General features: G+C 46.6%; 1 protein-coding gene and 1 long non-coding RNA gene across 7 annotated transcripts in view; both read right to left on the reverse strand.

The window, feature by feature from the left end:
• LOC149339295 (protein turtle homolog B-like) overlaps positions 1–27,566 on the reverse strand; it is a 530,441-nt gene that overhangs the window by 94,941 nt on the left and 407,934 nt on the right. For all 6 annotated transcript variants that reach the window (XM_089548043.1, XM_089548040.1, XM_089548038.1 and 3 more), the window contains exon 2: positions 6,831–7,166. In XM_089548043.1, the coding sequence (XP_089404169.1) occupies positions 6,831–7,166 (336 nt within the window). The remainder of the gene's footprint in view (positions 1–6,830; positions 7,167–27,566) is intronic.
• Positions 21,336–26,887, reverse strand: LOC149339296 (uncharacterized). Its single transcript, XR_016283501.1, has 4 exons — positions 26,549–26,887; positions 25,004–25,131; positions 22,890–23,112; positions 21,336–22,322 (listed from the first exon to the last, which is right to left on the reverse strand). It is a non-coding gene; the product is annotated as an uncharacterized LOC149339296 (long non-coding RNA).

Consider the following 27,566-nt stretch of genomic DNA (forward strand, 5'->3'; position numbering starts at 1 on the left):
GAAATTCGGAGGTATCCTCTGTACGAGTCACGAGTTTTTTTTTTTTTTTTCGTGGTGCTCGACGTGCTGCCTGGCCGTAATTGGTTTGTCTCCGCGGGACCCGATTCGTATGCGTTCGGAGACTCAAAGTGCGCTTTCGGAGCGGGTTTTTATTCCGAAGTACAATATTTGCGCAACTGTCCCAGGGCAATATTACCTCGATTCTCTTGCGCACACATTGCTTGCACACGTTGCGTGGCTGACAAGAAGTTCCCTGGCAACGAGCAGCTCGTACCTCATTTTGTAAGCAGCGGTGGCAAAAGCCGTTGGACGTGTCGAATTTTGCAGGCTTGGCCAGAAAATGCGAAAGTAGAGACAAAGAAGACACTGTTTTTATGCGAAGCATACTACTTTAGCTACCACTTCAGCCCTTCACCGTGGTCATGCGCCTCCAAAACATGTGATACATGACGTCACACCACGTGACACGATGACGTCACGACAGTAGAGAAACGGGGGCCCACCTCGCTGTCGCTGTGGTTGTGCGCCTCCAAATCACGTGATACATGACGTCACACCATGTGACACGATGACGTCACGACAGTGAAGAAACGGGGGCCCACCTCGCGCCGTCGCTGTGGTTGTGCGCCTCCAAATCACGTGATACATGACGTCACACCACGTGACATGATGACGTCACGACAGTGGAGAAACAGGGCCCACCTCGCGCCGTCGCTGTGGTTGTGCGCCTCCAAATCACGTGATGCATGACGTCACACCACGTGACACGATGACGTCATGACAGTGGAGAAACGGGGGCCCACCTCGCGCCGTCGCTGTGGTTGTGCGCCTCCAAATTACGCGACACGATGATGCTTCGCATTCTCCAGGCTTAACCAAGTTAAGCCTCAGCCATTTTTTCTTTCTCGGGCTTTTACCTGCTAGCGTTTCTAGTTAGAAGTCGCAGGAATTCATTCTTTCTACCATGGGGGATGTCATGAGTACGGTCCTCTTTAATGTGTCTGGCAGACACTCGAGTTGAAGCGTGTGCCACAGGAGGGTCTCTAATGACCTGGAACGACGTATGCACTGTCTATATGTTCTGCTATTTTTTGTTGTTGCCACAAAAAAAAAGAAAAAGAAAGGGGAGTGGGAGGAGACTGAAAGAAGACTTGAACAACTAGGGTTTTGCGAGACGTTTAGGAACAGCCGTACTTATGCCGGCACAAATCAAGAGTCTAAGCACCCGTTTGACTCAAGCGTTGTAGTCAGCCCACTAAATAGGCTTAACCATTTAGATAACGCTATTATTCTGGCTTCGTTTAACTGTGCTGGGGGTCACAGTCCTGTGCTAATTAGATGTATTCTACGTAGCTCCTGAAAATATAGGTCCCCTTTTGTGCTGTGTCCATCTTTATGTTGTTACGTGCCATAGCGTGTAACAATAAAATGACAAAACGTGAACGACGAAATTTTGCTTACGGTAGGTGGGAGTAATTGCAGGGAAGCTGACACATTTAGACTTAGTGGGATGCGGATAACCACGGAGGCAGTTTGAAACGGTCTAAAGGTCACAACCGCCCAGCACTTCCTCAGTGGGCCCGGCTGAAAGAGGCGGTAACACAACACATTTCTTTACCATTTTTGTGTGTTATATAGGGTAGGTTTCGTAAGGCTCTTAGCCAACGCTCTAGAGCAGGTCTTAAGTGGGAAGCCGGAGCAGATGTCTAAGGGTCACTAATCTTGCTTTTCTGCCGAAACTTGTGACTAAAACGAAAATATAACGAGTAGCTAGACATCCTGGCTCCCCTCACTAAGGGCTCCCATCAAAGATAGATTTACGTCCCTGTAAGCTATCAAAAGCGTTAAGCAATACGGAAAGAAAAAAAAGGACTAGAAGCGTTGGTATCGTTGTCAGAGGGCTGGCACGACAAGATAGCTGACATTGAATCTAATGATTTCATCTGAACACCTCTTACTTCAAGCAGCGATACTTCTATTTGGGAGTAGGAATCCGCAGGTCGAGAAACATGATGTTACTGCCATGCGCGGGGGCTCTGAAAGAGCATTTATTAACGATAGGCCCATAATTTTTTTGTTCATGCGTTAGATTGCGTAAGCCCTTGTGAATGCGTTGCTGTCTTCGATGATCAGTTGAGGGTGATCACCTGGCAGTCATCAGCTGCACTTGAGAATGTACATCTTTTGAAATCTCAGTCTTGTGATACCCGAAGAGGATTTCACAGCTGTATTCTATCTGAGGGACACCAACATGTTTTTTTTTTCTTGAACGTGTCGACAGCCACAGACGATGCTATTAAGCTAGACAGAGAATGTCCGAGCGGTCAGTCTACATGCTTATTAGCTGGCACAAGTAGACAACACGCGTATGTAGAAAACTAATGGCAAGGTTTTAACATAGTGAAACCGAGTAGACGTCCTAAATCATGTGTTCAGTCTTCGCCTCTTCTTTCTGACATCAGCATGGGCATACAACCGCACACAACTTTATCGAAGTCATAACGAGAGCTTAAATATCCCTATTTATTTTTATACCAGCGCGCGACTTACAAGCACTGTTGGTTAAATCAAATATAGGCCCAAAACTAAAATTCTAACACCTTTCGTGGTCACTTTTCGGCACGAAAATGTTCCAAAGAAGGCGGTACTTTTACCGCCACTGTAGTTTCTTCTGCTTTAATATGATACCCTATAGGAAAGCGATAAGTTCGATCCTTGTTGGCAGACATCTTGCTACAATTTTAAATTTAAAGAGCAGTTCTACGAACAACCGCAGAGATTGCTTTACTATACGGCTTCGTTAATTCAATACATTCGTTAATTCAACGATTTCATGCCGAATGCTTTGAGTTTGTGAAATGTTTTTAGCTTATGCTGTTTGTTTACTATATATACGCAGAGATTTTTCATTACCACATCTATGCCTGAAATTCACTTATATCTTTAGGCTTGAGGAAACAGTAAGCACATAAGCTGTTTTCTTGCGAATAACTTTTTGCAAGCAAACAAAAAAATGTTTTCCACATGCTGCATGCTCTAAAATTTAGCAAAACTTGAGGGAAAGGGCTTAAAAATCACCGATGCTTAGTTTTTTTTGCCGTATCTTCTGACCGGAACGTGCTAGTCAGGGACAAATTATTTAATGTTTATTAATTAATGTTCTATTCATACACACTGTAGTCTTGTTCGAGACCGTAACAAGGTAGGTACATATAAGACAGGAATCACACGAAGAAACGATTTCGCGTTTAAAATCATAAGCACGAATTATGCTCAACAATGAAAACAAATGTTAAACAACTAGGTAGTTGGTATGGATCAACTGAACTAATCGCCTGCAAGTAGTGACTGCTAACAATTAATCTATCCACTATATAATCGTATACACTGAACATTCAGCTTGGTTGTTGTACTTATTTTGATGCATGACTGGGCAGACTAATCCTTATTGATTACACTGTTCTCGCTCTGCACAACTTAATAACGCAGTGTGTTCGAAGCATCACAGCTCCAGTCTCTTTTCGATACGGCCAGCTAGAGGCATAATGAATGGCTAATGAATCTTGGCGGAAGCTGCTGTGTAAGTAAATGAACATGGGGATTTCATGCAGCCGTCCCTGTGCTCTGTACGCAAAATTTGCCGTTCAAGAACTCTGCTATGCAATATGGCTCACAAGTCATCATAATCATCCGCCTAACTGCAGTCCACTGCAGGGCAAAGGCCTTTTCCTCCTCTCTCTAATTAAGCGGACATATATATGCCCTGCGCCCACTGCAGGGCAAAGGCCTTTTCAATTTCTAATTAAAAACGCGCGTGCGCGCACGCGCACGCACGCACGCACGCACACACACACACACACACACACACACACACACACACACACACACACACACACACACACACACACACACACACACACACACACACACACACACACACACACACACACACACACACGCACACACACACACACACACACAAACACAAACAGTTGCACATCCTCTGCTACTAACAAAGGCAAGACTTTTTTTTGAGCGTCGGTTTTCATAGAAGTTTTTGTTTCTTAATGATGAACGAACGACTGCAGATAAATTGTGCGTCTTCGCCGCTAAATCTCTGCTGCACAATCCGCTCGTTTGTGTTAGGCTTTCTCCGACCAGGCTCTCGGTCAAGCTTGTGATCTTTATGGTCTGGAAAATGAGAAAATACAAAACCGTTCCGTCTACCGTACCTTAAAGAAAGAGCGCCGATTATGTTTTCATTGCCAACAACAAAAATATATATAAAATAAAGAAGTCCGGTGTTTAGTGCTCTACCCCGCCTTACCAGCACATCCTTGACGAGCTGGACGCAGATCGATCATTACTGTAAGCCACAGAGCGAAGGACGGCCATGCGGTAGCCAAAGAGAGAGGGATACGGTAGGTCATGCGGTAGACACAGACGACCGGATTCTCTCCTTACATGCCTCTAATGCAGGGGCGGTCGGTGCCAGTCTGGTTCTCACTAAGCTAACACATCCAAGAATACCCTCCTTAGGTGCTAGTGCCACCAAATTGGCAGAGCGGCATACAGTCTATAGAGCTCTCAGAGTGTGTCAGATTTGCGGTTTGGGGGCAATTCATTATTTATGACAATTTGCTAGACGCGGGGTAGGCTTCGTGCCATGAGCGAATGGTAACCACGGTGCCGAGCCCTGGAACATGGTCAGTCCGGTAGCAACAGCCCCATTTGCGCAATAATTGCCAATGTTGTACATTAAAGGCCTGAGTGACCCTATCGAAAGGCGATCACCGTAGCTCCAACATATCGTTTACATGGGCTGTCGTGCAGTTCCTCAGAGTGAGCGGTTTACCGTTCAGCTATGATTTGTTATTGCAGCACTTCTGGCAGTATCTTTTTACATTTAACACATTGCAGTAGTTTTTACTCCAGTGAATGTACTGTACTAAACGAACAGATAAATTATTTTGAAACTCTAAAAGTAAGACATGAAGAGCTCCATGGCATGTGCTGCGGAAGGAGCCGTACTCTGGGACAAAAGTAACTGTCTAGCTCTCTTTCCAGGCAAGTGTCATCCAGTGGGCTGTGAAATGCCGCGCTAGCCTCATTTTTCAACCTTTTTTTTCTGTGTGAGAAATCCGGAATTCTTAGCCTTTGGCACCATTCGATACACCTTGATGCTATGATAACCTAGGGCGCGTGGTTGTAAAGCAGGCGTGGTAATTGCTGATAATTTTAATGACCGAGATATGCGAGCAGCAACACTAAGCATACACAGTGAAAAGGAATGGAAGCAGAGTTTAATAGATTCAGCGATTATAAACCTGCACGAAGAAGGTAGGAAAAGAGGGGACACAGATATACATATCTTCTCATTAGCTCACCATCTTTATCACTATCAAGGAAAGAGAGCTCTTAGATAGGCATATCCAGACTCTCCTCCATCGGTCTTAATGCACACATGAACTTGTTATTTTCTTCGTCGCTGCCTCGTCCACGATTTCTTTAGTTTTGCACCTTATTTTCTTATGTTGAATACCCTTGTACGTCCCCTGCTTTCAAAAAATAAATGCAATTGGAAGTTCTGCGCTTTGTGTGTGCGTTTTTGTGTCTTCTCTCGTCAAATTCTTTGCGCAGTTTTATTACTGCAGAATCTATGAACCGACTAGCCCAACTTCAGAGTTTAGTAGATCGTGAAATTCTCTGCGTTTCAGGAGTGACAAGAAATCTGAGCCTGCAACGCTCAATTAGTCTTGGCAAAGACGATTCCCTTAGCATTTTTTACTTTTACAGAACAGAAGACTTCTGCTACTAAACAGTGTCTTCGTTGACAGCACTGATTATTAGTTATCTGGCCCTTCATTTGTGGCTTAATTATTTGATATCACAATGCTTTCATGACAGAGAACCTTCGCTTAATTTTTTTTTGCGTTGCAAGGTAAAACTAAGCCAGAAGGTCGATCATTAAATTCAGAAATTATCAGCTGCAAAACTGACGTGAATGGCCACTCCTGGTAGAAATAGTGTTTGAAGCTCTAACATAAATTTTTGTTTTGTTTTTGTCACACTGTATTCTTGGTTGTCGTGTTGTGCAGAGGAAAGGCCAAAGTTAAGCATTTTACCTTTAGTCATTTTCTGGTTTGAAATAATGAACTTTTAGTGATTTTTTTTCCGATATGAAATGCGATCCTGAAGCAATATATACTTTTTAAAGTTCGAACACTTCACTTTCTGACATGGCAGTATGGGGATTGCGGTAGAATCTGGCTCCTACTATTAGCGGAAGCATGTGCAATGCCGAAACTGCACCATTTCGAGACGACAAGTTCAAACAGACAACGATTGCTCAAATGGACGTCAGTTTCAGCTGAGGTTTTAACCTTGTTACCGTTAGCGGAATACCGGGAGCTCGCCTACCGCCGGTGAGCAGGCGCTGATTGGTCCCGATGCTGCAGGTGCAAGTAGCTGCCGGGTACGTGGCGCCATCTGGCGACGTCAAGAAGATCTGCGCATGCACTGGCTGCGCCTCAGTGATTCGTCTCTTCTCGTGTCCCAGTGTTACTAGAAGCATCGGTTCTAGCAACACTTTTTTGTCCTATGACGTCATCACGCTTGTACTTGCGAGTTTGGCCTGTGGCGGCTATACCTGTGTTTTGGTTCTTGCTCTTTTCTACGTTACAAGAGCTTTGTTGTCAGTATGAGTGGCGTTTTTGTAATCAGGAGCTGGTATTCTGTCGATACAAGTCAACTTCAATTTCTCCTCAGTGTCCTTTTAAGAGGAGACAGAGGGGGGGGGGGAGGGGGGGGGAGAAGTGCGTTCTACTCACCGATGACCTTGAGGTTGATGACGGTGTTGACGGAGCGCGCCTTGCGGAAGTCGACGCGGCAGCGGTATTCGCCGGCGTCCTCCTCTTCGACAGGGTCCAGCTGCAGGAACGCCGGCCGGTTCATCATGTTGAAGTAGGCCCTAGCACCCAGCTCGCTCACGGCCGACTGCCGCGCCTGGTCCACGTGACCCCTGCGCGCGTCCAGCGTGTAGATGGGCGCCGGGCCCTCGTCCTTGTACCAAAGCACCAGCGCCACGGTGTCGTCCGCCGATGGGGGCGTGATGTCGCAAGGCAGCGCCACCTTGCCCCGGATCACGGCTGTGTACAGGATGGACGCTGCCGGAGAGAACAAGAGGGAAAAAAAGAAGCGGTGTCAGCCACTGACTGCAAGAGCGTTTAGGTCGCTGACATAAAGAACGATACAAAAACGTTTTCTACGAAGGAAAATGTTTCCCATGTTTACTGCTGAGTTTCTGAGAAAGCTGTATAGCCTTCCTTTGTAGCATATATAGCTGCGCTTGGGTGGATGGCAATAATTACTTCTTTAATATAGATCTACTTCACCTTCGGGGATTCCCCTAACTATTTGTCCAAAAATGTTTTCGGACACTATGTTAAAGAGGAACTAGAACAATCTCTCTCTGTATATATATATATATATTGCCCGCCGGTCCCGCGGCTGAAACAGTATTAAATTGTTCTAAGCTACAATATATAGTTCTAACCGAGTTGGGTGTTTCGTGCCCACAGGATACACTGCTCACTCCATTTCGGTCGGTTGAATTTGTGCTGACTATCTACATAAAACATGACCCTTGAGGACACCGAAGTATTTAAAAGTGCAAATTAATACGTGTCTCCGCTGAAGCTATTCGATTTATTACAATTCGCTTCGCAACTCCGTGACCAGTAGCTTAAGGCTGGCCACTGAAAAGCGGTAAAACACGGCCATCCCTTGCGTCACCAGCCGTGCTCGGCATCACATACGTCTTGTCGCTCGAGTAACGCCGCCAACGCCGACGCGAGCCATCTTTTAGCCTTGCCACGCCGTTTAAGTGTAGCAACGTAGACGTCCGTTGGATACTGTTCCGGCCAGACATATATCACCCACGTCAAACGGACTGAAAGAACGGAGATGCTGGAGCGGCGCACGTACATTCTTTATGAACGTAACAGGAGGAGCGTTGCGCAAACTACGGTTGCTCAACGCCCATTTAAAGGATTGCCCCCTGTCTTTTCTGGCAGTGGATTCATTTCGCTATTGGAAAGGTCCCCCCCGAAGGTCGGCTTCTCTCAAAGCACAATACGTAACAAATTGTACCATGTGTGATGGAGATTCGAATGAGTCCACGTTGCAAAAAAAAAGAAAAGAGAGAGAGAGAGAAAATGAGAAGGTGTAGTATAAATAAAAAAGCAGCTGGTTTCGCAAGGTTCAAAAAAGTTTCATGACTGAGCACGCTTGGTTTTATCGAAGGGCAAACTTGCTCGCCTGACCTATCATACAAATGGTACGGATTGGCAACAGTGAAATAGAAGTCGCAAGTGCTAAATGTGGAAGCACAGTGATGCTACTTCGTAAGTAGATAACTAGAAAGCCTGACCTTTGGTGAGCTGCAGCGTGGCATTTTTGGTGAGTTTTGTGTTTCACCGTTCCAATGAATCTTTGTTTTTTAAGCGAGTAGAACCAACATTTCTCTTTAAACTCTAGGCAGTCTGATATAAATATTGTAGAGTCAAAATTAACATTCCTGCAGCTATGCCGCTTTCGAGCCCAGACGAATCAGGTCATGGACGATTGCGGATACTGGCATTTTTATTCGGGTAAGCTTCGAAGTTCGCTAAAAATCGCTAATGCCGATTTCAACCTCACGCTCGTGTAAGTATGAACGTAACCTTCTATTTCAGGGCTAAATTTCTAAACTTTTTTTTTTTTCAGATGTGCAGAGACATTGTAAGCTGAGCCGTATTAAAATTTTGGTTCTTCAGATGCAGACAGATTTCGCAAGGTAAGCTGACATTAAGCAAGGCGATCTGCTATTGATGTGACATCGTCTCCTCCACTAATATGCTTTTCTTGTGCTCTTGCACTTACACCGGATTACCAAGAACAAGCTCCTATATTTTCTTTCACCTATTTCACATTTTTTTGTTTGCCAGTTCTTTGTCGTTGCCTTCGAAGAATATTCGAGGAAGGGATAAATGAATAGATAGATAATTAGTAGCGCCCCTTTTTTGTCGGGCGGGGACTGTTATAGTCCTGAAGACCCGATTGCTATCTCGTCTTTTTAAACCTATTACGCCAATTTCTTTCTCATTCTTACGAAACAGAGTGAACAATGCGGATGCCCGCCGGCGACATCAAGACGTTTGCAATGCGCAGTCCCGTGGCTGTAGTCGCAATTGTACATATTACGTCGGTGGCTTTGAATTATGAAAAATGAAAGTGACAAAGTTTGCGGTGCAGTTTTTCATTTCTTTGCACGTTTCATGTGATCGCATATAGAAATACCGACTCGTTACCGTTACGATTAATTGGCTTAAGTTCAAGGGGAATGCTGTCGAACAAAAAAAAAATTATTATAATAGTGCATTGTGGCCATACTCGTAGTGCAGCGTTGTAAAACTGCAGTTTTCACTGCAATGAAAAGATTGAACGCATGCGTATATTATAAGGCTCTAGACAAAAAATCACGTCATGCATAATATAATCAGCCTGTTTTCGCAATGCGTCGTCATCTGGTGCTGCATGTATAATGCTGTTTTTCAATTTGTTCTGAGGGATGTGCAAGATTATTTGAGAGGAAGTTTCAGTGCAGAAATGATGGTAACCGATCCTGCTAATTTAATGAGCTCAAATGCCGACGTTACGTTAACTTCAATTGGTCTGCAGTTGCAACGATGCGATACAGAAAAACTTAAACGTCCGAAATATAGGGGAGTGAAAATGCGTTGGAATTTAAGTTGTAGAAGTACAAGCTCGATCAGAATCTATCAATGATTTTTTTTGGAAGTTCTCTGCCAATTGTCGTAGTCTTGGGAGTTGAAAAACTTTTTGAAGAAGGTGATAAAGAAGGCACAAAGCTTAACAGGTGTGTATATGTAGCTGAAAGAGCGCGCATAATACGCAAGGCACTACGACCAAGCATGGTACGCGAATGCTCTTTGTAACGAATGCTAAACTTTGACTCCTTGACGTGTGTGTGCGATCATTTCGCAGCTAAGGAATACGATAGTTCTTCAATGCTTTGGGAATAATCAGACCGTGGAAGACCTGTGGATTCTCTCTCCGACGTTTTCTGCCCGATATGCGTAGCCATAAAGAGCGAACACTTTGATTTCAAGACGTTGACAATACAGCTTCACCGACGTGGCAAACAGATGTAACCACGTCATGATCACGACGACGATGACTCTCCAAATATATGCTGGGGATATTGGACCGGCGAAGAAATAGCCGAAGTAATTATCAACAGCAGTTCAGTTCCAATTATTAAAAAAAATAAAACATAACAGTCTAACAAGCTCACTCGTACCGTTTTCGCACACACAGTTCACACAAACGATGAAAGCCTTTCGGCGCGTGAACCCAGTAGTCGTGCCAGAGCACGGAAGGGGCGGCTCTCGAACGCGTATTGACAGAACGCGTGTTCGGAACATCTCCCCCTACCTTCCAGCGCCAATCACTGCCTCCCTAAACCACGCGCGAGGCGTTCCTTGCCTAATCGAAGGCGTAACAAATCGTGTTTGGGAAAAGTGTGTGTGCACCCGCCGGAGGCCGTCTTCTCAGCAAGCAGTAGAGGTCTCTACAAGGCCTTCGACGGCCGGAGGTATAGGAGGCCCAACAGCTATTCATGAGCACGGCTCGTGCTTGCCGAACAATCGTATGTATAAACAGAGCAGGGTGCACGTAAGGGCGGTGGCCGCGGAGGAGGGAGGTGGAGAAGGAGTAGGAGGAGGAGGAGGAGGAGGAGGGGAAACAAAAACGCGTGGGGCCAAGAGAGCCCGCAATCCATACAGAGCCTCTTTTCGCCGCCAGGACCGGGGTAAACAGATACCTCGGCCTCTCCAGCTGGCGAAAGACAGCCGAGGCACGCGAAAGAAGAGAGGAGGGGGGGGGGAAGGGAGAGTCGGTGCCGTGTGAAAAAAGAGCAACGTTCCTTCGTTGCCCCACATAAACACTGCACACAGAGAGGACGGGCGGTGACCGTATACGAGTAGCACGCGTAGAAACGCCAGCAGGAGTACCGGGAGTAGTGAGCATACAGGCATGCCTCCTCACGCGCTCGCGAATGCTAGGAACGCCGATGCAAACAGACCTACCACCAGCACAGCGCGCGTTTGTGTGCTTCGCTGGGCGAGGCATGGCTCGCTGTGTGAGCGAGCCTGCCGTGCTGTTGGCGAGTTCCAAGCCCCGCATAGAACAAAGGTGGTGTGGTGAGAGGATGGGTCCTAGGCTGGGCAGGGCTGGGCTGGGCTGTAGTACAGGGGCGCATTTTTTTGCGGGGTGTAGAGGGGAAGGCCGGGATGAAGCGCGGCTCTATAGGAGAGCGCCCACTTTGTGTGGATGAGCCCCGTTTGTTTTGGTGGTGGCTGGTTGTGCCCCTTCGATAAACAATGCCTGCTCGGTGAATGCGCCGCTGTGCTGGCACTGGCCACGTGACTCCTTTCTCTCTCTCTTTCTCGCTGTCGACGGGCGAGGGTTGCGTGCATGATGGATAGCAGGAACACGGTGATCAGAGAGTTGTAGATCGAAAAATCTTCCTACCTAGTGCGGCATTATTGTAGAGACCTTTCACTTACCTCATGAGTGCAGTACTAATCGCTACGGTTAGTACGAGTACGCCCGCAGAACACCTGAGTCAACACTGGTGTTCAAAGGGGAATCAACTCGGGAGTGAAATAAGAAAAAAATGTTCACAACAACAGTCAGATCCTATTAGTGTGCCCTGCCACCATCGTAACTTGTTTGATGTTAACAGAAAACACATTTTTGCTGTGTTCATTGTTTTTTTTTTTTAGAGATCTTAAACTTGTCGGCTAGCCATAAACTTAGCACTTCAGCTGAGTCCATACGGTCATCCTCTTAGCTAACTACACTTAAAAAAAGAAAGGAGGAGGCATACTAGCTCCGCCTTAAGGGTATGATGCAACAGCGTTAATGGGTTAATGCCCGTTTATCCGGAATTGGTCAATCTCGAATTTACGTTCACGGATCCCCGGGGGTCCTCATATTGCTCCTAGCGCAGTGGTGCAGCGTTTAAGCTATGTGCCACTGCCTTGCGATGGCAGGTGCTCCCAGTGGTGGGCCTTGTGCGACCCAGGTTGCTCTTCCCGAGCAAACCTCTTGCGGCCAATCATTAATTTAACTGCAATCTGCCACGGTGGCCAGTTTGCTCACAATCTGGTGGGACAGGTTGCGATTAAGCCACAAAGCCACATGACCCAGGTGGCCCACCTGCCACCTAGATTGCTTCTGTGGGCATTTTTGGTGGATTCTTTGCTGACGCCCTACAACGCCGACGCCTACAACTGGCATCGACGAAGACGCCGGCTTTTCTGCAAGACGGAATTCTTAACGCTATTGCGTTAAAATATGCCTTCATACAAGATGATCCTGAATTATTCCTTAGAACAAAAGCTCAGTGCCCATCTCAAGGATGTCTTGAGATGACGTTCGATGACGTTCTACGTCACATCAGCGGTAACTCAGGACGTGCTACGTCCGCCGCTTAAGAACGTGGGTGGCGCTGGTGAACACTCCCAAGGTTAGGTTATTTGTGAAACATAAATACCCCCGAAAGTCGAAGGTTTGACAGCCGTCGCCGTAGCTCAGCGGTAGAGCACCGGACGCGTAATTCGGAGGTCGTGGGTTCGGATCTCACCGGCGGCATGCGGTTGTTTTTTCTTCTGCTTTTCTAATCAATTAGCTTTAAGCGATAACATATTCAGTAATATTGTAAATTGATCAACAGCACGAAATAAATAAATTAATTAAAAATCCCCTGTGCCCCTTGGTTTCTGTGGCTGCTGGCTTCCCTCATGTCTTGAAATGGACTATCTGCAGGTTTGCTTCCCGTTGTTCATGTATGGTATGAATATATGAGGTTTATAACGTCCGAAGCAGCACCTTTGCTATGAGAAACTCCATGCTATTAAAGTGGAAAGGGGAGGGGGTAGCGGTTTTATGCGACTAACTCTTGGCGTCCGCTTCGGAGAGCTGGGTTACTTCTGATCCCTTGCCGAGTTTCTTAGCCTGACCGCTCAAAAAGTATACGAGACACCCTTTTGCTGCCCATTGCTGTCCCGGTCGACATTGAGCGAAGCAAAAAAGAATCTTCCCGTCGCCACAAAGTGGTCACGCTATTTGTCATTTCCGCAGGTGGAGCCATGATCGATACAAGCGTATTCAGGTGCAAGTACCTCCACTCTCGGCCCGCGCTACGCCGCACCCATCGAGCCGGTGGGAATCGTTGCGCTGGACGAACGGACGGAGACCGCTGCCACGGTGGGCGGTCGGGAGGATGCTCCATCATCGTCAAGACGTACGGCGTCGATTACATGGTAGCCACCGCGGAAAACGTCGCACCCTCATTGCTCGCGGGGAAGGCGTATAGAAGAGGAAGGCGACACGACGGCGACGACGAGGAACAAGCGAAGATGGCAGAGCCGCAAAGAAAGACGGAAACAAACAACAACAATAAAAAAAGTGAAGAACGAGATTGGTGATGCTGGCGGAGCAGAAAGCGAAAGAGAAATGAGACAGGGAGGCAAGGAGAGAGATGGATATTGCCGGCGAAGCTGTTCGCTCGTGAAAACCACTCAGGAATTCAAGCGCGCCTCGCGAGTATGGGCGACTCGTGCCCGAGATTGGTCGCGGCGGAGCGCGCCAAAGGAAAGCGCGCCAAAGGAAAGCGCGCCAAAGCAAGCGAGGGCACGCGCGATAGCGGCTGAATCTGGGGGAAACGCGTGAGATGAGAATCGCTCGCCGGCACTTCTTTTCTTGCTGGTCTTTTCTGTCTCTCCCGTTTCGTTTCCTTGAGGAGAAACGTAAGCGAGAGCATCCCGCAGGAAAGACAGAGTGGGAATAAAGGGAAGAAATTGCGGGCAGCGGAGCGTTTTGGTCGCGAAATTGATACACGCATGGCCAAAAAAGAGAGGGCAGCCCGGGAACAAAGATGGAGGATCATAAAGAGGGACTTGACGACCGATAAGCGCCAAGAACGGCCCGGGCGTCGCCGCCGAGGCGGACGCCGCAGCCGCCGCCGCCGGAGGTCGAGGAAGGGAGAGAGCCGTAAGCGTCCCAGTCAAGATTGATGGCTGTCGGAGAGCAGTTTCTTGGCTTGTTGAAGCCGACCTTCGATAACCCGGACTCGCACCAGCGACTGTGGGTGGCTGATAGATCCCGCAATAAAAGACGCCTCCATGCACTTCTAGCTGGAAACTTGGTTCTCTGTATATATTGTAACGTTGTAGTGACGGCAATCCAGCAGTCAAGAAGACAGCAACAAAACTTGCGAACGAAGCTCTTTATTTGGGCTGACTTGCGCCCGCAAAAGAACTGAATCACTCGGCGGCGGCGTAAGGAACAAACTTGCTCGTCGGTCGTCGAACTCAGAATGTCCGCCGCTCGCGGCATCGCTCAATTTAAAGCCGGCAAGGAAACTTCCAGATAACAGGTCAAGATCATCTACGGTAATCTGGAAAAACCTAGATGCAGCCTTTCATGGCTGCGAACAATCGAGATTAGTCTGGTCGCTTCTCGCGCAACGAACAAAAGTGATAACGACCCTTTCCAGCTGCCTTGAGCGTGAACGAACACACACTGCAATGATACGTGGCATTACCCCCCTTCCAAAGAAGCATCGTCTCGATGCTTTAAAATTAAAATAAACACGGAGAATGCTAGCTTCGAGTCCTTTAGCATTCATAACAAGGTTTAAAGGCAGCGGTAAAAGCTTCAAGTCTGGCCGTGTCGTCGTCGTCGTCCGTGTTGTAGTTTTCGTCGTCGTAGTTGTCGTAGTCGTAGTTGTCGTAGTCGTAGCTGTCGTCGTCGTGTTCGTCGTCGTAGGGGTCGTGGTCGTCGTAGGGGTCGTCGTGTCGTGTCGTGGCCGTGTCGTCGTCGACGGTGTTGTAGTTTTCGTCGTCGTAGTTGTCGTCGTCGTCGTAGGGATCGTCGTCGTCGTAGGGATCGTCGTCGTCGTAGGGATCGTCGTCGTCGTAGGGATCGTCATCGTAGGGGTCGTCATCGTAGGGGTCGTCATCGTAGGGGTCGTCGTAGTTGAGGCATAGTCTTGTGTTTTCGTTGATGGAGGATCTTAGTTCTTGCGCGCATAAGCAACCTCACCTCCAGAGGCTGCTTTATTTAGTTTAACCTTCGGGGCCTGGGGGAGCGTCCACGCTCTGCGTAGCCTCGGCTAGGAGATACAAAGCGCGGTGACGATGGCGACGGAGAACGTGATAGGCGGCTGGGCCGTGAGCATTCTTGCCGACGCAAAAACTCCTCGATTTCCGCTGGTCGCTGGCCGGGTCGGGGTTGGTGGCACCCGGGGCTGCTGAATTACGATTGGAGTAGTCGTCTGGGGCAAGCTCATGGTGGACGTTGCTACTTGATTTCGCTTCCGGGTAGGGTCCGGCAGAGTCCAGAACTCAGGTGCGTCCCCTAGCAGACGTCGGCTTGCGCGGTGGACTGGAGTCACGTCCTGCGGTAGATGACTATGAGGGCTGGCGTCACGACTTGTAGGGGGTGTCCGGAACATGAAAGGCTACCCCGCACCTCCACCAGATGTAACGTTGTAGTGACGGCAATCCAGCAGTCAAGAAGACAGCAACAAAACTTGCGAACGAAGCTCTTTATTTGGGCTGACTTGCGCCCGCAAAAGAACTGAATCACTCGGCGGCGGCGTAAGGAACAAACTTGCTCGTCGGTCGTCGAACTCAGAATGTCCGCCGCTCGCGGCATCGCTCAATTTAAAGCCGGCAAGGAAACTTCCAGATAACAGGTCAAGATCATCTACGGTAATCTGGAAAAACCTAGATGCAGCCTTTCATGGCTGCGAACAATCGAGATTAGTCTGGTCGCTTCTCGCGCAACGAACAAAAGTGATAACGACCCTTTCCTGCTGCCTTGAGCGTGAACGAACACACACTGCAATGATACGTGGCAATATACGCGCGGATTCCAGGCTTACACCGTTCGCTGCGAATTTCGTTTCTCTTGACTTCATTGTCAGTTTATTTTTTCATCGTTTCCTCTGCAGTGTATACTTTGTTCTATTGTCCATACCACAGCTGTGAAGAAGCGAGTAAAGCAAGTATTCACCTGAAACTGGTTTGGTTTATGGTTTATGGGGTTTAACGTCCCAAAGCGACTAAGGCTATGAGAGACGCCGTAGTGGAGGGCTCCGGAAATTTCGACCACCTGGGGTTCTTCAACGTGCACTGACATCGCACAGTACACGGGCCTCTAGAATTTCTCCTCCTGAAACTGTCGTTTTTTTTTTTGCTAAATTTATTCCTTGAGAAAAAAAAAGTTCTTGTGTAACGCGACTATCTGTGAAAAAAAAAAGGGTTACTGATACATTACAACCCGTCCCATAGATTTGAGTGCGTGGAATAACGTTAGAGTTTTTAAACATGAAACGTACGTAAAACACGCTGTCTGATGTAAGTGGCCCGAAAAAGGAAAAGACTTGGGTCTCGAATTTCAATCGAAAAATGTTTTCAGTAATGAGAAGCGCCACGTGTCGTTAAATTTACATAAGACGTCCGTCCACAGTGAATTGGAGATTTGAATATCGTATCACGCTCTGCGTTCTTTGTTGCATGTAAGCTCTTTGTCCCGCCCTTGCATCTTTGCTCGACTCGTAATACGTGCTCGCGACTACGCTTCAGCGTCTAGGTTCCAACAGATAACGTCTTTCATGAAAGCAGAACGAAGGAAAAATGAAATGAGGAATAAGTTTAAAAGATCAAGAAAAGTTAGGGATTAGGTATACAAATACGTACGGGATCCATGTGTACTATACCGGCTTATTTCTTCGATGAGAGCAGTATACTAGCATGGAATCGGCTGAGAAGATTGTTTTTTTGAAGTTTACTTGGAAGTGGGATCACTGTTTAACGCGAGGCGAAATCCTGGTATGTAAGGCGGCAGAAAACGTACAGCGCACTTTAATAGTATATATTTTTGTGCAGTTATTATAATGAAAAAGAGGGAGGGGGGGGGGTGCATGCCCAGCTGCAGCACTAGGCAGTTTGGTCTCATCACTTTACAGTGCTTCGATTTTTTACCGGAATAAGCAGGTATGGTTGTGTTGCTTCGCCTCCCTGAGCATCGGTTGACTGACGGCAAACTGTAGAGATCAATTTATAATCCGTCTTCTTTTTCTGCTTCTCTTGCCGATAAAACGCAGAAAATCTTGCTGTGAATTTTCTTTCTCGTTCGTAGATTCGGAGTGACGGGCTTTATATCCAGAAGAGAAATATGCGATCTTGCCTCAGATCAACCAAACGGTGGTCCGTTCTTTTCAGCGAAGCAAAAACGAACCCTGTTTAACATCGTCCAGTGGCGTTGAAATAAAATGCGACTGATTTAATTATTCTTCATGACCATGCTTGGAGGGTATTTTGTCCTCAAGGGGTAGCACATTCAGCTTTCGAGAGATTAGCTCCATAGTCACGGTTGTGAATACATGAGTAAGTAATTGCTGCGCCGCGCGACATTTATGTGAAGGCTATGGCTGTAGCGACACATTCGCCAGGTCTTACGCATGCAATTTCGACAAAAAAAGAATGCATCTTGACTGTGCGCCGTTTATAGTCCTGAAGCATTCAAATTAATTTCGCAAGTGGTGTTTATTCATTGTTAGAGCGGTCAATGATAAGGTATGTGCAACATGTACTGCCCCCCTTAACGAATATTTCTCACTCACAACTTTACAGCTTTTTCGATAATTTTAACGCTTTCGCATAGTCGAAGTTAGCAGCCACAGGTGAAGAGGTTACTAGAGCCTGTTGTTTCACTGCTCACGCTTTTAAACATATTTGTAGCGGGCCGCATTAAGGTTAGCGTGGGGCTGTCTCAAAATGGTGGCACCTGCGGCCGCTAGTAGTGATCATTACCTAATTAAGCGCATCATTTTGATTTTGACATATCTCCCAAGACGGGTGCCATTGCATGAGAACATGGTAAAAATCGATACTGCAGGAATAGCCGCATTGCCCGATGCGCTGTTTAGCTAATGCATCCCGCTGCGCGCGCTGGCAGCTTCCTAGAGCCACTGATGGTGAAAAAAAAAAAAAAAAATTAGTCAGTTTTAGCTTACCTTTACTTACTCCGCTGCCGCTACTGCTACGTTCTGGCGCTAGCTGCGGATGTGCGCTCATGTACACTTTATTGCAAGCCCAGTAACGGTAGCGGTAGTGCGGTACAGATAAGTTGAAACTTTATCCTATGTGCGTATACAGGTAATGCCCTTACGTAGCGAGTGCCACATGTAGCGGTAACGACAATGCTATAGGGTAGCGCTAGGCTAAAACTCTCTTACGGGCGAATAACATTGATGATCAGCCAATTATTGGAGCAGCAGAGAACAAGTTAGCTATAACTTCCCTTATTCATAGGAGCTCCGTTACTGTCCCTCGCGTTAAGTGCGCAGGTCAGTTGACTAGAAGATAACTACTGTATTTAAAGAGAGCCTTTAATCCCACCTTGAGTAGAAGCAAATACCTTGTGCCATGGCGCTCTTTGGCCACAGACACCCTAGCGCCATCATCGCCGTATTTAAAGAAGAATGCGACGGCTGGTCACAAAGCACATTGGCAGAAGAAAACTTTCGCTATATTATAGCCTGCGGGTTTAGCGATTCCGAACCGCTTAGTGTTGACTTATCTGTCCATACTGGTCCGTTCTAAAAGGTTAAATCTATAATCGGGGAGCAATGTAGACGCGTTACACATGCTAAAAGAAGCCTTCATTGCAGGTAACGGAAATGAACTAAAGGCTTGCTGTTTCTTTCTATCTGTATTAATGTGGCATTAAACGAAGTTTAATTGTACACTGTTAGCAAAACTAGGTCCTATGCACATCGGTATCCTATACACACAAAAAATATTCGCCAGCACTACTACTGGAATATGTCAGGATATATGAGAAAAGAATTCAACCTAAAATGAAAAAACAAGCAATAACTGTGCGTCGTAGATGACTACTTAGAAGAGTGCGGGTAAGGCCGAGTAGGTAATTGACATGAGGTTAAGCAACAATGTTTGTTTGTTTGGTTTGCGTTATGGAACGTCCTGCCAGATGAAAACGTGATTTTTACTCGAAGAAAAACATCGTAAAAGAACCTGCGAAACCCACTTCATTCAACTGCAGCGCTTTGTCCACGACTCTCGAAAGCCTTTTCATCAAAAAGTAAAAGGTTGGAAGAGAGCAAAAAATAGGCTGCGTTAGCAATCACGACAGTCTGCGTGGACACACGAGTAACAGTAATGAAAAGTGACGTCATCCACCCCCACCGATGATGACCAAAGCGTCCTACCATCCTCACCCTTTTTCATTTTTGATCTCACTCGTCGAACCAACCCACACACCAACAGCACACAGCCACTTCGGACGGTGGTCAGTGGCGTGCAGCCCGCGGGAACACAGCCACTCACGAAATCGATCTCACCCGAAACCAGCAGAGGGCGTCTAACGCAGCTGATGCTGCTGCTTCTCCTGTGCTGGTTTTAATTATCTCCCGAAGGGGCAGGCCTGGCATCAGCGTTATGCGGGGCGCGAAGCGAAAGGAAAAAAAATTCACTATGTAGAGAGCGAGTGAAACGGGGAACCGGAGCGAAGCTCACGGCGCAAATCAATTCCCAGCAAAACGACAGGTAAAAAAGAACGAGAAAAGGCTAGGGTGTAAAGGAAAGGGAAATGGGGTACAGGAAGAGGTCGGGGAGGACGCGCACACATTCGCGGCCTTTCGCCGTATACGAGTTGCGGTGCTCGACTGAGCCGGCGGAATTTAAAGCACTTCCTAGCCTCTCGGGGCCAGCTCAGCAAGAGGTGAGGCTCCGAAGAATCGGTGGAACGAACGCTGACGAAGCCAATGCGCGGCCGCAAACATGCCGCTTTGAACCTGTTATAACGGAACCGCGCGCCTGCGCGACCGTCGTCGAAATAAAGAGAGACGCAACAACCGAGCGACAGCGTCGGAAAGGGAAAGAGGGGAAGCAATACCCCGGGGAAGTTTGCCGACTCCAGCACAAGGCCCCCTGGGGAAAGACAAGCCCGCGCGAAACTGACGCGCCAGCGACGGCGCCGTGCCTCGCCTGTTGCCAGTGTGCCAATGAGTGAATCGTTATTGACGCCGCCGCGCCTGCAGTCGAACGCGCGCCCGTGGCCCGATGGTGGTGGTGCGAGAGAGCTTCGTCGCGAGCCGCGAATACAAGCGCGACGAATGAGCAAATTGCGCGATCGATACAGCGACGAAGTTGAAGGCACGCGGGGAGCTTTACCACCGTTCGAGTTGGGGCCCGTGCCTTTTTCTACACGCTGCGGACAAATAATGCGCTAGCGCCGATGCTTCAGTTCGGTTTGGGAAAAGAGCGTTTCCGAAGTCTAATGGCTCCACGCGTTTGGATTGGAAGAGGAGAAGAGGACATAGCGAGAGGTGCTTGTTCTAGGACACACAGAGATAGAAGGACGTATCTGAACGCGGATCAATAAAGGAAAAATAAAACACGACAATGGACGCGGAAGAGAAGGATAGGAGAGGAGAACGCAGAATCCGTTCTTATGCCTCGCACACGGGTTTATGCAACTCAGTTCGATGCGTTCCACGAACAGCCATCGGAGACAATGCGAAGCCTAAATAGCTACTGCTTTGTTAGTTCGGGGAAATGGCTGAAAGGCAGCGCCGAGCGATCGATGCAGGACTGCTACGAAGTCCTCCATTTCTGATATGGAAACTATTCTTCATGACTCGTTCACGCTTGACTGCGTGAAGGCGTGTTATCTTTAATCAGGCGCGGGGTTATGGCGGGGAAAAAAAAAAAAGAGACGCAAAGCGTTATGCGATTATCAAGCTGACTACTTCGCAGAATGGTTGCTAAACAGGCAAACTTGTTACGAAGTCAGGAGGCGTAACCCTTACAAAAATTTCTACCCAGTTTTAATTAAATACTTATTGACTCTCGGCAATAAATTGTATTGTGGTTTAATTGAGAGCTTATAGACTTTTTTTGTCGAGTTTCAATTTAAAATTGGCCACCGTATTCCAATTGACTGTTTATTAACTTAACTCGATAGATCCAAATTGAGATTTTATTGACTGGCAATACATATTTAACTGACTGTTTATATACCTGCAGTTCACATTTAATTGCATGTCAATTAACACTGAATTCATATTAAGTTAACATTTAATTGCCAGTTTATTATGAACTCTTTTGTGGTTTAATTGACAGTTTATAGACTTTTTGTGTTGAGTTTCAATTTAAAATTGGCCACCGTATTCCAATTGGCAGTTTATTAATTTAACTCAATAGATCTAAATAGAGATTTTATTGACTGGCAATACATATTTAACTTACTCTTTATAAACCTGCAGTTCACATTTAATTACCAGTTTATTACTTGGCATTTTTATTTAATTGACCTGCAGTTCACATTTAACTGACTGTTTATTAAAAGATCTAAATACATCCAGTCGAAAGTTTACTGGTTGTTTATTACCTTGCCACAGTGTTCCGAGCTACATAGTGCATCCGCTATGTGCGTGTGGTGATCTCAAAATCACAACACTGCGATACACTCGCACAAAAGAAAATTGGCGAATTACCCTTCCTGGTGTTTCGAGACCAGATTTTCAGAAATGAGTTCTGTGACATGGCATAGTGTGTTCTCATCTGGTGTGACTCAGCCGGCTGATACCAGCTCTGGTGTGCTTTGGTTTACTGTTTCCTGGTGCGGTTGGTGTAGCATTCCGGGATGATGATGTCAAAGGAAGGGTGAACCATCCAGAAACAAATTTGTTACCTAACATGTCTTCATAGTGATGCTCAATGTTTGGACATACTATCGTGAGCAAAATTAAGAAACCAATGCAAGTGCATGCTGAAACGTGCCATATTGCATATGGGCATCGGTCTCGACAACAGGATTGCTTCGTCAGGCGGCGCCCACATGCAGTTTGGTAAAATTCGGCAAGAACTCACAGGGGTCTCTCAAATTTGAGCACGGTAGTATGTACGTAGCAGCATGCAAATAAGTATTACATGATTCATGTTCTTGAGAAGCACGAAGAGCAAGTATGTATTGAAAGAACAAAAAAAAATGCTCACATTTGCCTAAGAGCAACCTTAGCTTTATTAGTAGACAAAAGCAGCGAATGAGTCGCACTGGAGGCCCCTCGCATCATAGCGTGCATCTTTTCCGAGAAAGTCGAATATCTTTCATTGCCTTGATGGCAGCTTGAATCCATTTGTGTGTAGCGACAGTGCCTGAAGATTAAGGGAGAAAAATTATATATTTATTATGATATACACTGCTACAATGATCCCATTGCAAAGACAACTAGCAAATGCTGCTATTTGCATTAAAGGAGGATGGCTAATGTGACAGCACCCATGAATGCCAACACTGAATCAGATCTCTTAGGCCTCAACACTTTTAAAATACCGAGCTTCACAGCACATGGCTGCCAAATACCAACAGCCTTATTTCTAAAGCATGACAGCTGAGCATTCATGAAAATTTGTTAACTCCTGGCTAGTTTTTCTGCTCATGCACTGCCCCATTGGTGTCAGAACCTCGCCATTTAAGCTATTTGTACTGTCCCTCACATGAGCTACAAACTATGCCCATCAATTAACCTCTTCTACACAAACCTTCACATGATGACATACCTACAGTGAATTGGTCACTAGCTTCCATCCCATACATTTGTTATTACCCTTTGTTTTGTGCTTCCTAATAAACCACTAACAAATCCTGAGTTGCAATTCTCGAATACACTGACGGAGTGAATATATACTTCTGTGCTAAATCCAGCTAAAACCAGTAATCACCTGTGAGTGCATCCATTTTCACTTGCGTGAGTGTCTTCTGTAGAGCCTTTTCCTTGCCTTCCAATATCCTTCTCCTGAGCAGCTGCCAATGAAGCTGCGCTGTACCACTGCTTCTCTTCACCACACAGTTGTGGTGGCCCGCTTCAGAAATACTGCATCCTTCTGGATTCCGTCCAAAGTTTGTACACAGCCTTTTCAATCTCGAAGCAATAAATGAATGCACCTGCAGGAAACAGAACACAGGAATAAAATTTCTATGCTATAGTCACAGCCAGGAATGAGGCGTTAATTGCGGGTTTAACGTCAAAGCGACTCAGGCTTTGAGGAACACCGCAGTGAAGGGCTCCAGAAATTTTGGCCACCTCGGGTTCTTTAATGTGCACATACATCGCAGAGTACACGGGCCTCTAGATTTTGCCTCCATCGACATTACACCAGCGCGGCCAAGATCGAATTGCATTTGTTGATTGCATAGTGTCATATGGTAATATGCTTTCATGCCTGTTGAAGCATGCAAGTCAGAAATCATGTAGTTGTTTAAAATAAACACAAAACTTACACCCTCACAATGATGGTGTCATGCAACAGTAGTAGGTTCCGATGTAAGAAAGAAGTGAAAACGGTAATTGTGTACTTTGCCTTTTTATAACGTTAACTGCACAAATCATTTAGGAAAATGATTTCATGCTGATGAAAATCACAGATTAGTGTGTGTAATAGCAAATATTCAAAAATAAAAATAGTATGCAACAGTAGGAGCACTGCCTGTATATCACACAAGAGGCTGGGCTTGCTAAGAGCAATTCTGTAATTCCAGCTTTTCCACATGCCCTTGACACAACACTGAAATGTGCAATACCTAAAAAATTTAAATGTGATAAAGAAGGAAGTGTAACACACACTGACGACTCACTAGTAGACAGAGGAAGTAGAAATAGTAATGCAATAACCAGCACTAAAACGCACTAGCCTTCATAACAAAACATGATGCAATTAGTCACATCAAGATGCAGAGCCATGCCAGACAAGCCAGTTTCTAAGAATGGCAAAAGCACCACTACACTCTAGTATTTCCAAAAAGGTGCGCATGTTACAAGCGAAGTGCTTCTTTATTGCTATGCTATTTTTCACTATGACCATTGCTGCTAAGTGCATGAGAAAAAGAGGGTAACATTTCGCATTTTACCTCTTTGTTGTTTGGTTTGCTTTTCTTTGTACTTGGCTCCTTTCTATTTCTGAGTATATACAGTGCAACCCATATAATGTGGAAAACTGATAATGTAAACAGTTGTTAGTGCAGCATGCATTCATGTCTTATATCCTATTCTTTTCGAGTTGTTTAGCCATGCCATCAGGTAGCAAGCCAAAAATCTGAGTCAACCAGGTCGCTACAATCTCCTAGACAAATATATGTGAATTAGAGCAAGTATACTCACCGAAATGGCAAAAATCTTAAGGTTTACAGTTAAATTACTATTAATGCCTTTCATATTTTGCTCCTCAAGTGAAATCAGATGCCTTCGCTGGAAAGGTCTCTGAGGATCAATAACTTTGTGTGGGCTAGTCGGTTAAGCATCATTGTAAGAGGCAGCGCAAAAGAAACCAGGATGAAAGGGAAGACACATATACCACAGGACGAGCGCTGAACTACCAACTGGTAGTTGGACGAGTGCTGAACTACCAGTTGGTACTTCAGCGCTCGTCCTTTGGTATTCGTGTCTTCCCTTTCATCCTGGTTTCTTTTGCGCAGCCTCTTACAATGGGTCTCTGAGGAGTGTCATCTGACACTGGCGTTACAGTAGAAGAATGAAAGTTATCCTACTGCTACAACTGTTGAGGAGTGCTATGTGACACAGGTATTACAGTAGAAGGATAACAAGGCTGTCCTCCTGCTGTAATATCGCCTTAAAATGCTGCTCTGTAGCTCACCACTTCAAATCCAGAATCAAAGTTGCAGTATTTGATGACGCCTTATTGAGAAGAAACACACATATACTATTTCAAAGGCAAATGCCAACATATGCCGTCAACACTGGTTCAAAGCACACTGGTGCAACACACTGATCTCAACACAGAGTTCTAGAAAAACGCACTTTAGAAAACTCAGTACTTACATGTGTTCTGCAATACACGTTGAACGGGCCCAGACAAGGAAGACAGCCCCACAGTTGGACAGCGGAGACATCCTTTTCAGTGACAGCTCTTTTCAGACCTCTTCACCATTGGACAGCAGGCACTTCACCTGCATAACATCATAATTTGAATTTCACCTGTGCAATCTATGGAAGATGACGTACCCACAATGACTGTGTTAATGGGTAAGAATTCGTACTGCCAGTTTCACACAAACACAAAGCAAAGTTTAAACAGACAAAAGTTACCTTGCTCACACTTGAATCCACAATAAGCTCTGCACTGTTTAGGGTTCTTCAGAAATAATTAATCTGAAAGGGCTGTTAGAAAAGGCTGCAAAAGTGCTCGAGCCTATTTTTGGACTGGTTATTCTTCAACATCTAACAATGATTTTTCTTCACGGTCGCCTGCCACTAAAAGCACTTTACGGCTACACTAATGATCGAACAGGCAGTTTTCTCATTGGGGAAGCCGCATCACTCCTCTATTTACGCGAATACGCGTTCATACAGCCTGTTACTGGATGTGGCTTTTTGAGCTTGTAAGACACCACTGCAAGGCGATTGCACCGACAGTTCAGCCTTGGAGGACGACGTATTCAGTCTGCCTTTGACTCCAACGCGATTAACCGCCCGCCACAGTGGCCAGTAGCGCGTATCGCTTGGTTTGGTTTGGTTTATTGGGGTTTAACGTCCCGAACTATAAGGGACGCCGTAGTGAAGGGCTCCGGAAATTTCGACCACCTGGGGTCTTTAACGTGCCCTGACATCGCACAGTACACAGGCCTCTAGAATTCGCCTCCATCAAAATTCGGCCGCCGCGGCCGGTATCGAACCCGCGTCTATCGGGTCCGGCAGCCGAGCACCGCAACCACTGAGCCACCGCGGCGGGTCTGGTGCCGCACAGTCCGCTGCAGCGAACACGACTCGATGTCGTATAGAGCAGAGTATATCAAATGCCGAGCCCTGACGCGTACTCGCGTAGCGCAGTATGCAGCGCCAGAGACCGAATGACGCGCACTATGGGCCACCACCGAGGCGGGCAGCTATGGGTTAGCTGCGTCGAATGCAGAGCGAACACAGCATACCCCTAGAGCTCGACAGCAGGTTTAATCGTCTCGCATAGGTGTGTTCAAAGCTTACGAAGCCACTTCAAGAAATTGTATCGACGCGTGTACGCGCAGCACATAATGCAACGCTAAACAGGTCAAGTTGCGTGCACTGTCGTCAAACCGCTGCGAGCGGATAGCGATGAAAAACATGCGTGCAGGCAGCAGTGCACAACCACGTCGAACAATGATTTTAACTTATTTTCACGGCGTTCGCGTCGCAACGGATACACTGTGAACACAGACAGGCCAGCTAGTTATAGTGACTCAATGTAGAGTGCATTTTGCCACCGCAGAAATAACCGTGCACAATGGCGGCAGCGCCTCATCTCTTCCGTTTCTTCTCGCCTTAGTGCTAGGTGGTTAATTTGCGTGGTGGCAAATTGCGCGCATTCCTGCGCATTATTACAGGTCTTACCTGAAAACGAAGACTCGACGCCTTCCAGTAACCGCTTTCTTCTTTTGTAAGGCGGTTCCGGTAGATAAAAGACGCAGCAGCTTCCATCGGTGAAGTCCAACGTGCTGTCATGACGAAAAGCCAGCAGGGTTCCCGGCGCGGTCGCTTTTTCACGAAGCACACGAAGGGCTGGAAATTGTACTGCCAGCGGTGCCAAAAGCTACGATCACAAGTCAAACCAAACACGAGTTTGAAGCAGCGATTTTGAAATAAATACAACACAAAACATGCCCCAACGAGCGAGCGGCGAGCACAAACGGCAGCACGCCGGAACGACCCACGTGGTCGCGTGGTGCCCGGATGTGTTCGTCCTGTCACGTGACCTGCCAGCCTGCGCGCTCGATTTGAACGGCGTTAGCAAGTCCGCGGCGCGGGCGCAAGGTACAGTCTTTGTCAAAAGTTTAGAGCCCAGGGGGTTTGCTTCTAAGCCTCGCAGTGGGACTCCTGTAATATTCGTGGTAGTCCTACCCATTGGAGGAGGCAGGACCAGAAATCTTCTTACCTTCAGCAAATTTGGAGCGCTGGAGATGCATTACGAACCAGACAGTCTGCTTCAGAAGCAAACCCCCTGGGCTCCAAACTTTTGACAAAGGCTGTACATATGCTGTATATTGGTTTCTCAATAGGTGTGTTGAATACTGGTCTCACGAGGCATTTCAACAGCCTGTATGCTTATACTCTATGGTCCAATCAAAATGATGCCATTTTATTTCATGCGTTTGCCTCCTTTTTGTTGTAATAGTCTTTAGTATACCCTCGTGTACATACGTGTGAATGCTCCCTTTGTGAGCAAATGTGTACGGCCCCTTATAACCCACACCTGTAAAAATCCCCAATTGGATTGACATCTTCAATCGTAATAAATATCAGGTTTTTCAGGGAAGACTCGAAAATTTTCAAAAATAGGCTTTTTGGAGTAAAAATATGGCTTTTGCGGCACATTATTACCAGTATCGCTGGACACCGGGAAGCCGGTTAA

This window comes from Amblyomma mixtum, chromosome 6, assembly GCF_055824585.1.
Source record: "Amblyomma mixtum isolate Tamu chromosome 6, ASM5582458v1, whole genome shotgun sequence".
In the NCBI taxonomy this organism is placed as follows: domain Eukaryota; kingdom Metazoa; phylum Arthropoda; class Arachnida; order Ixodida; family Ixodidae; genus Amblyomma; species Amblyomma mixtum.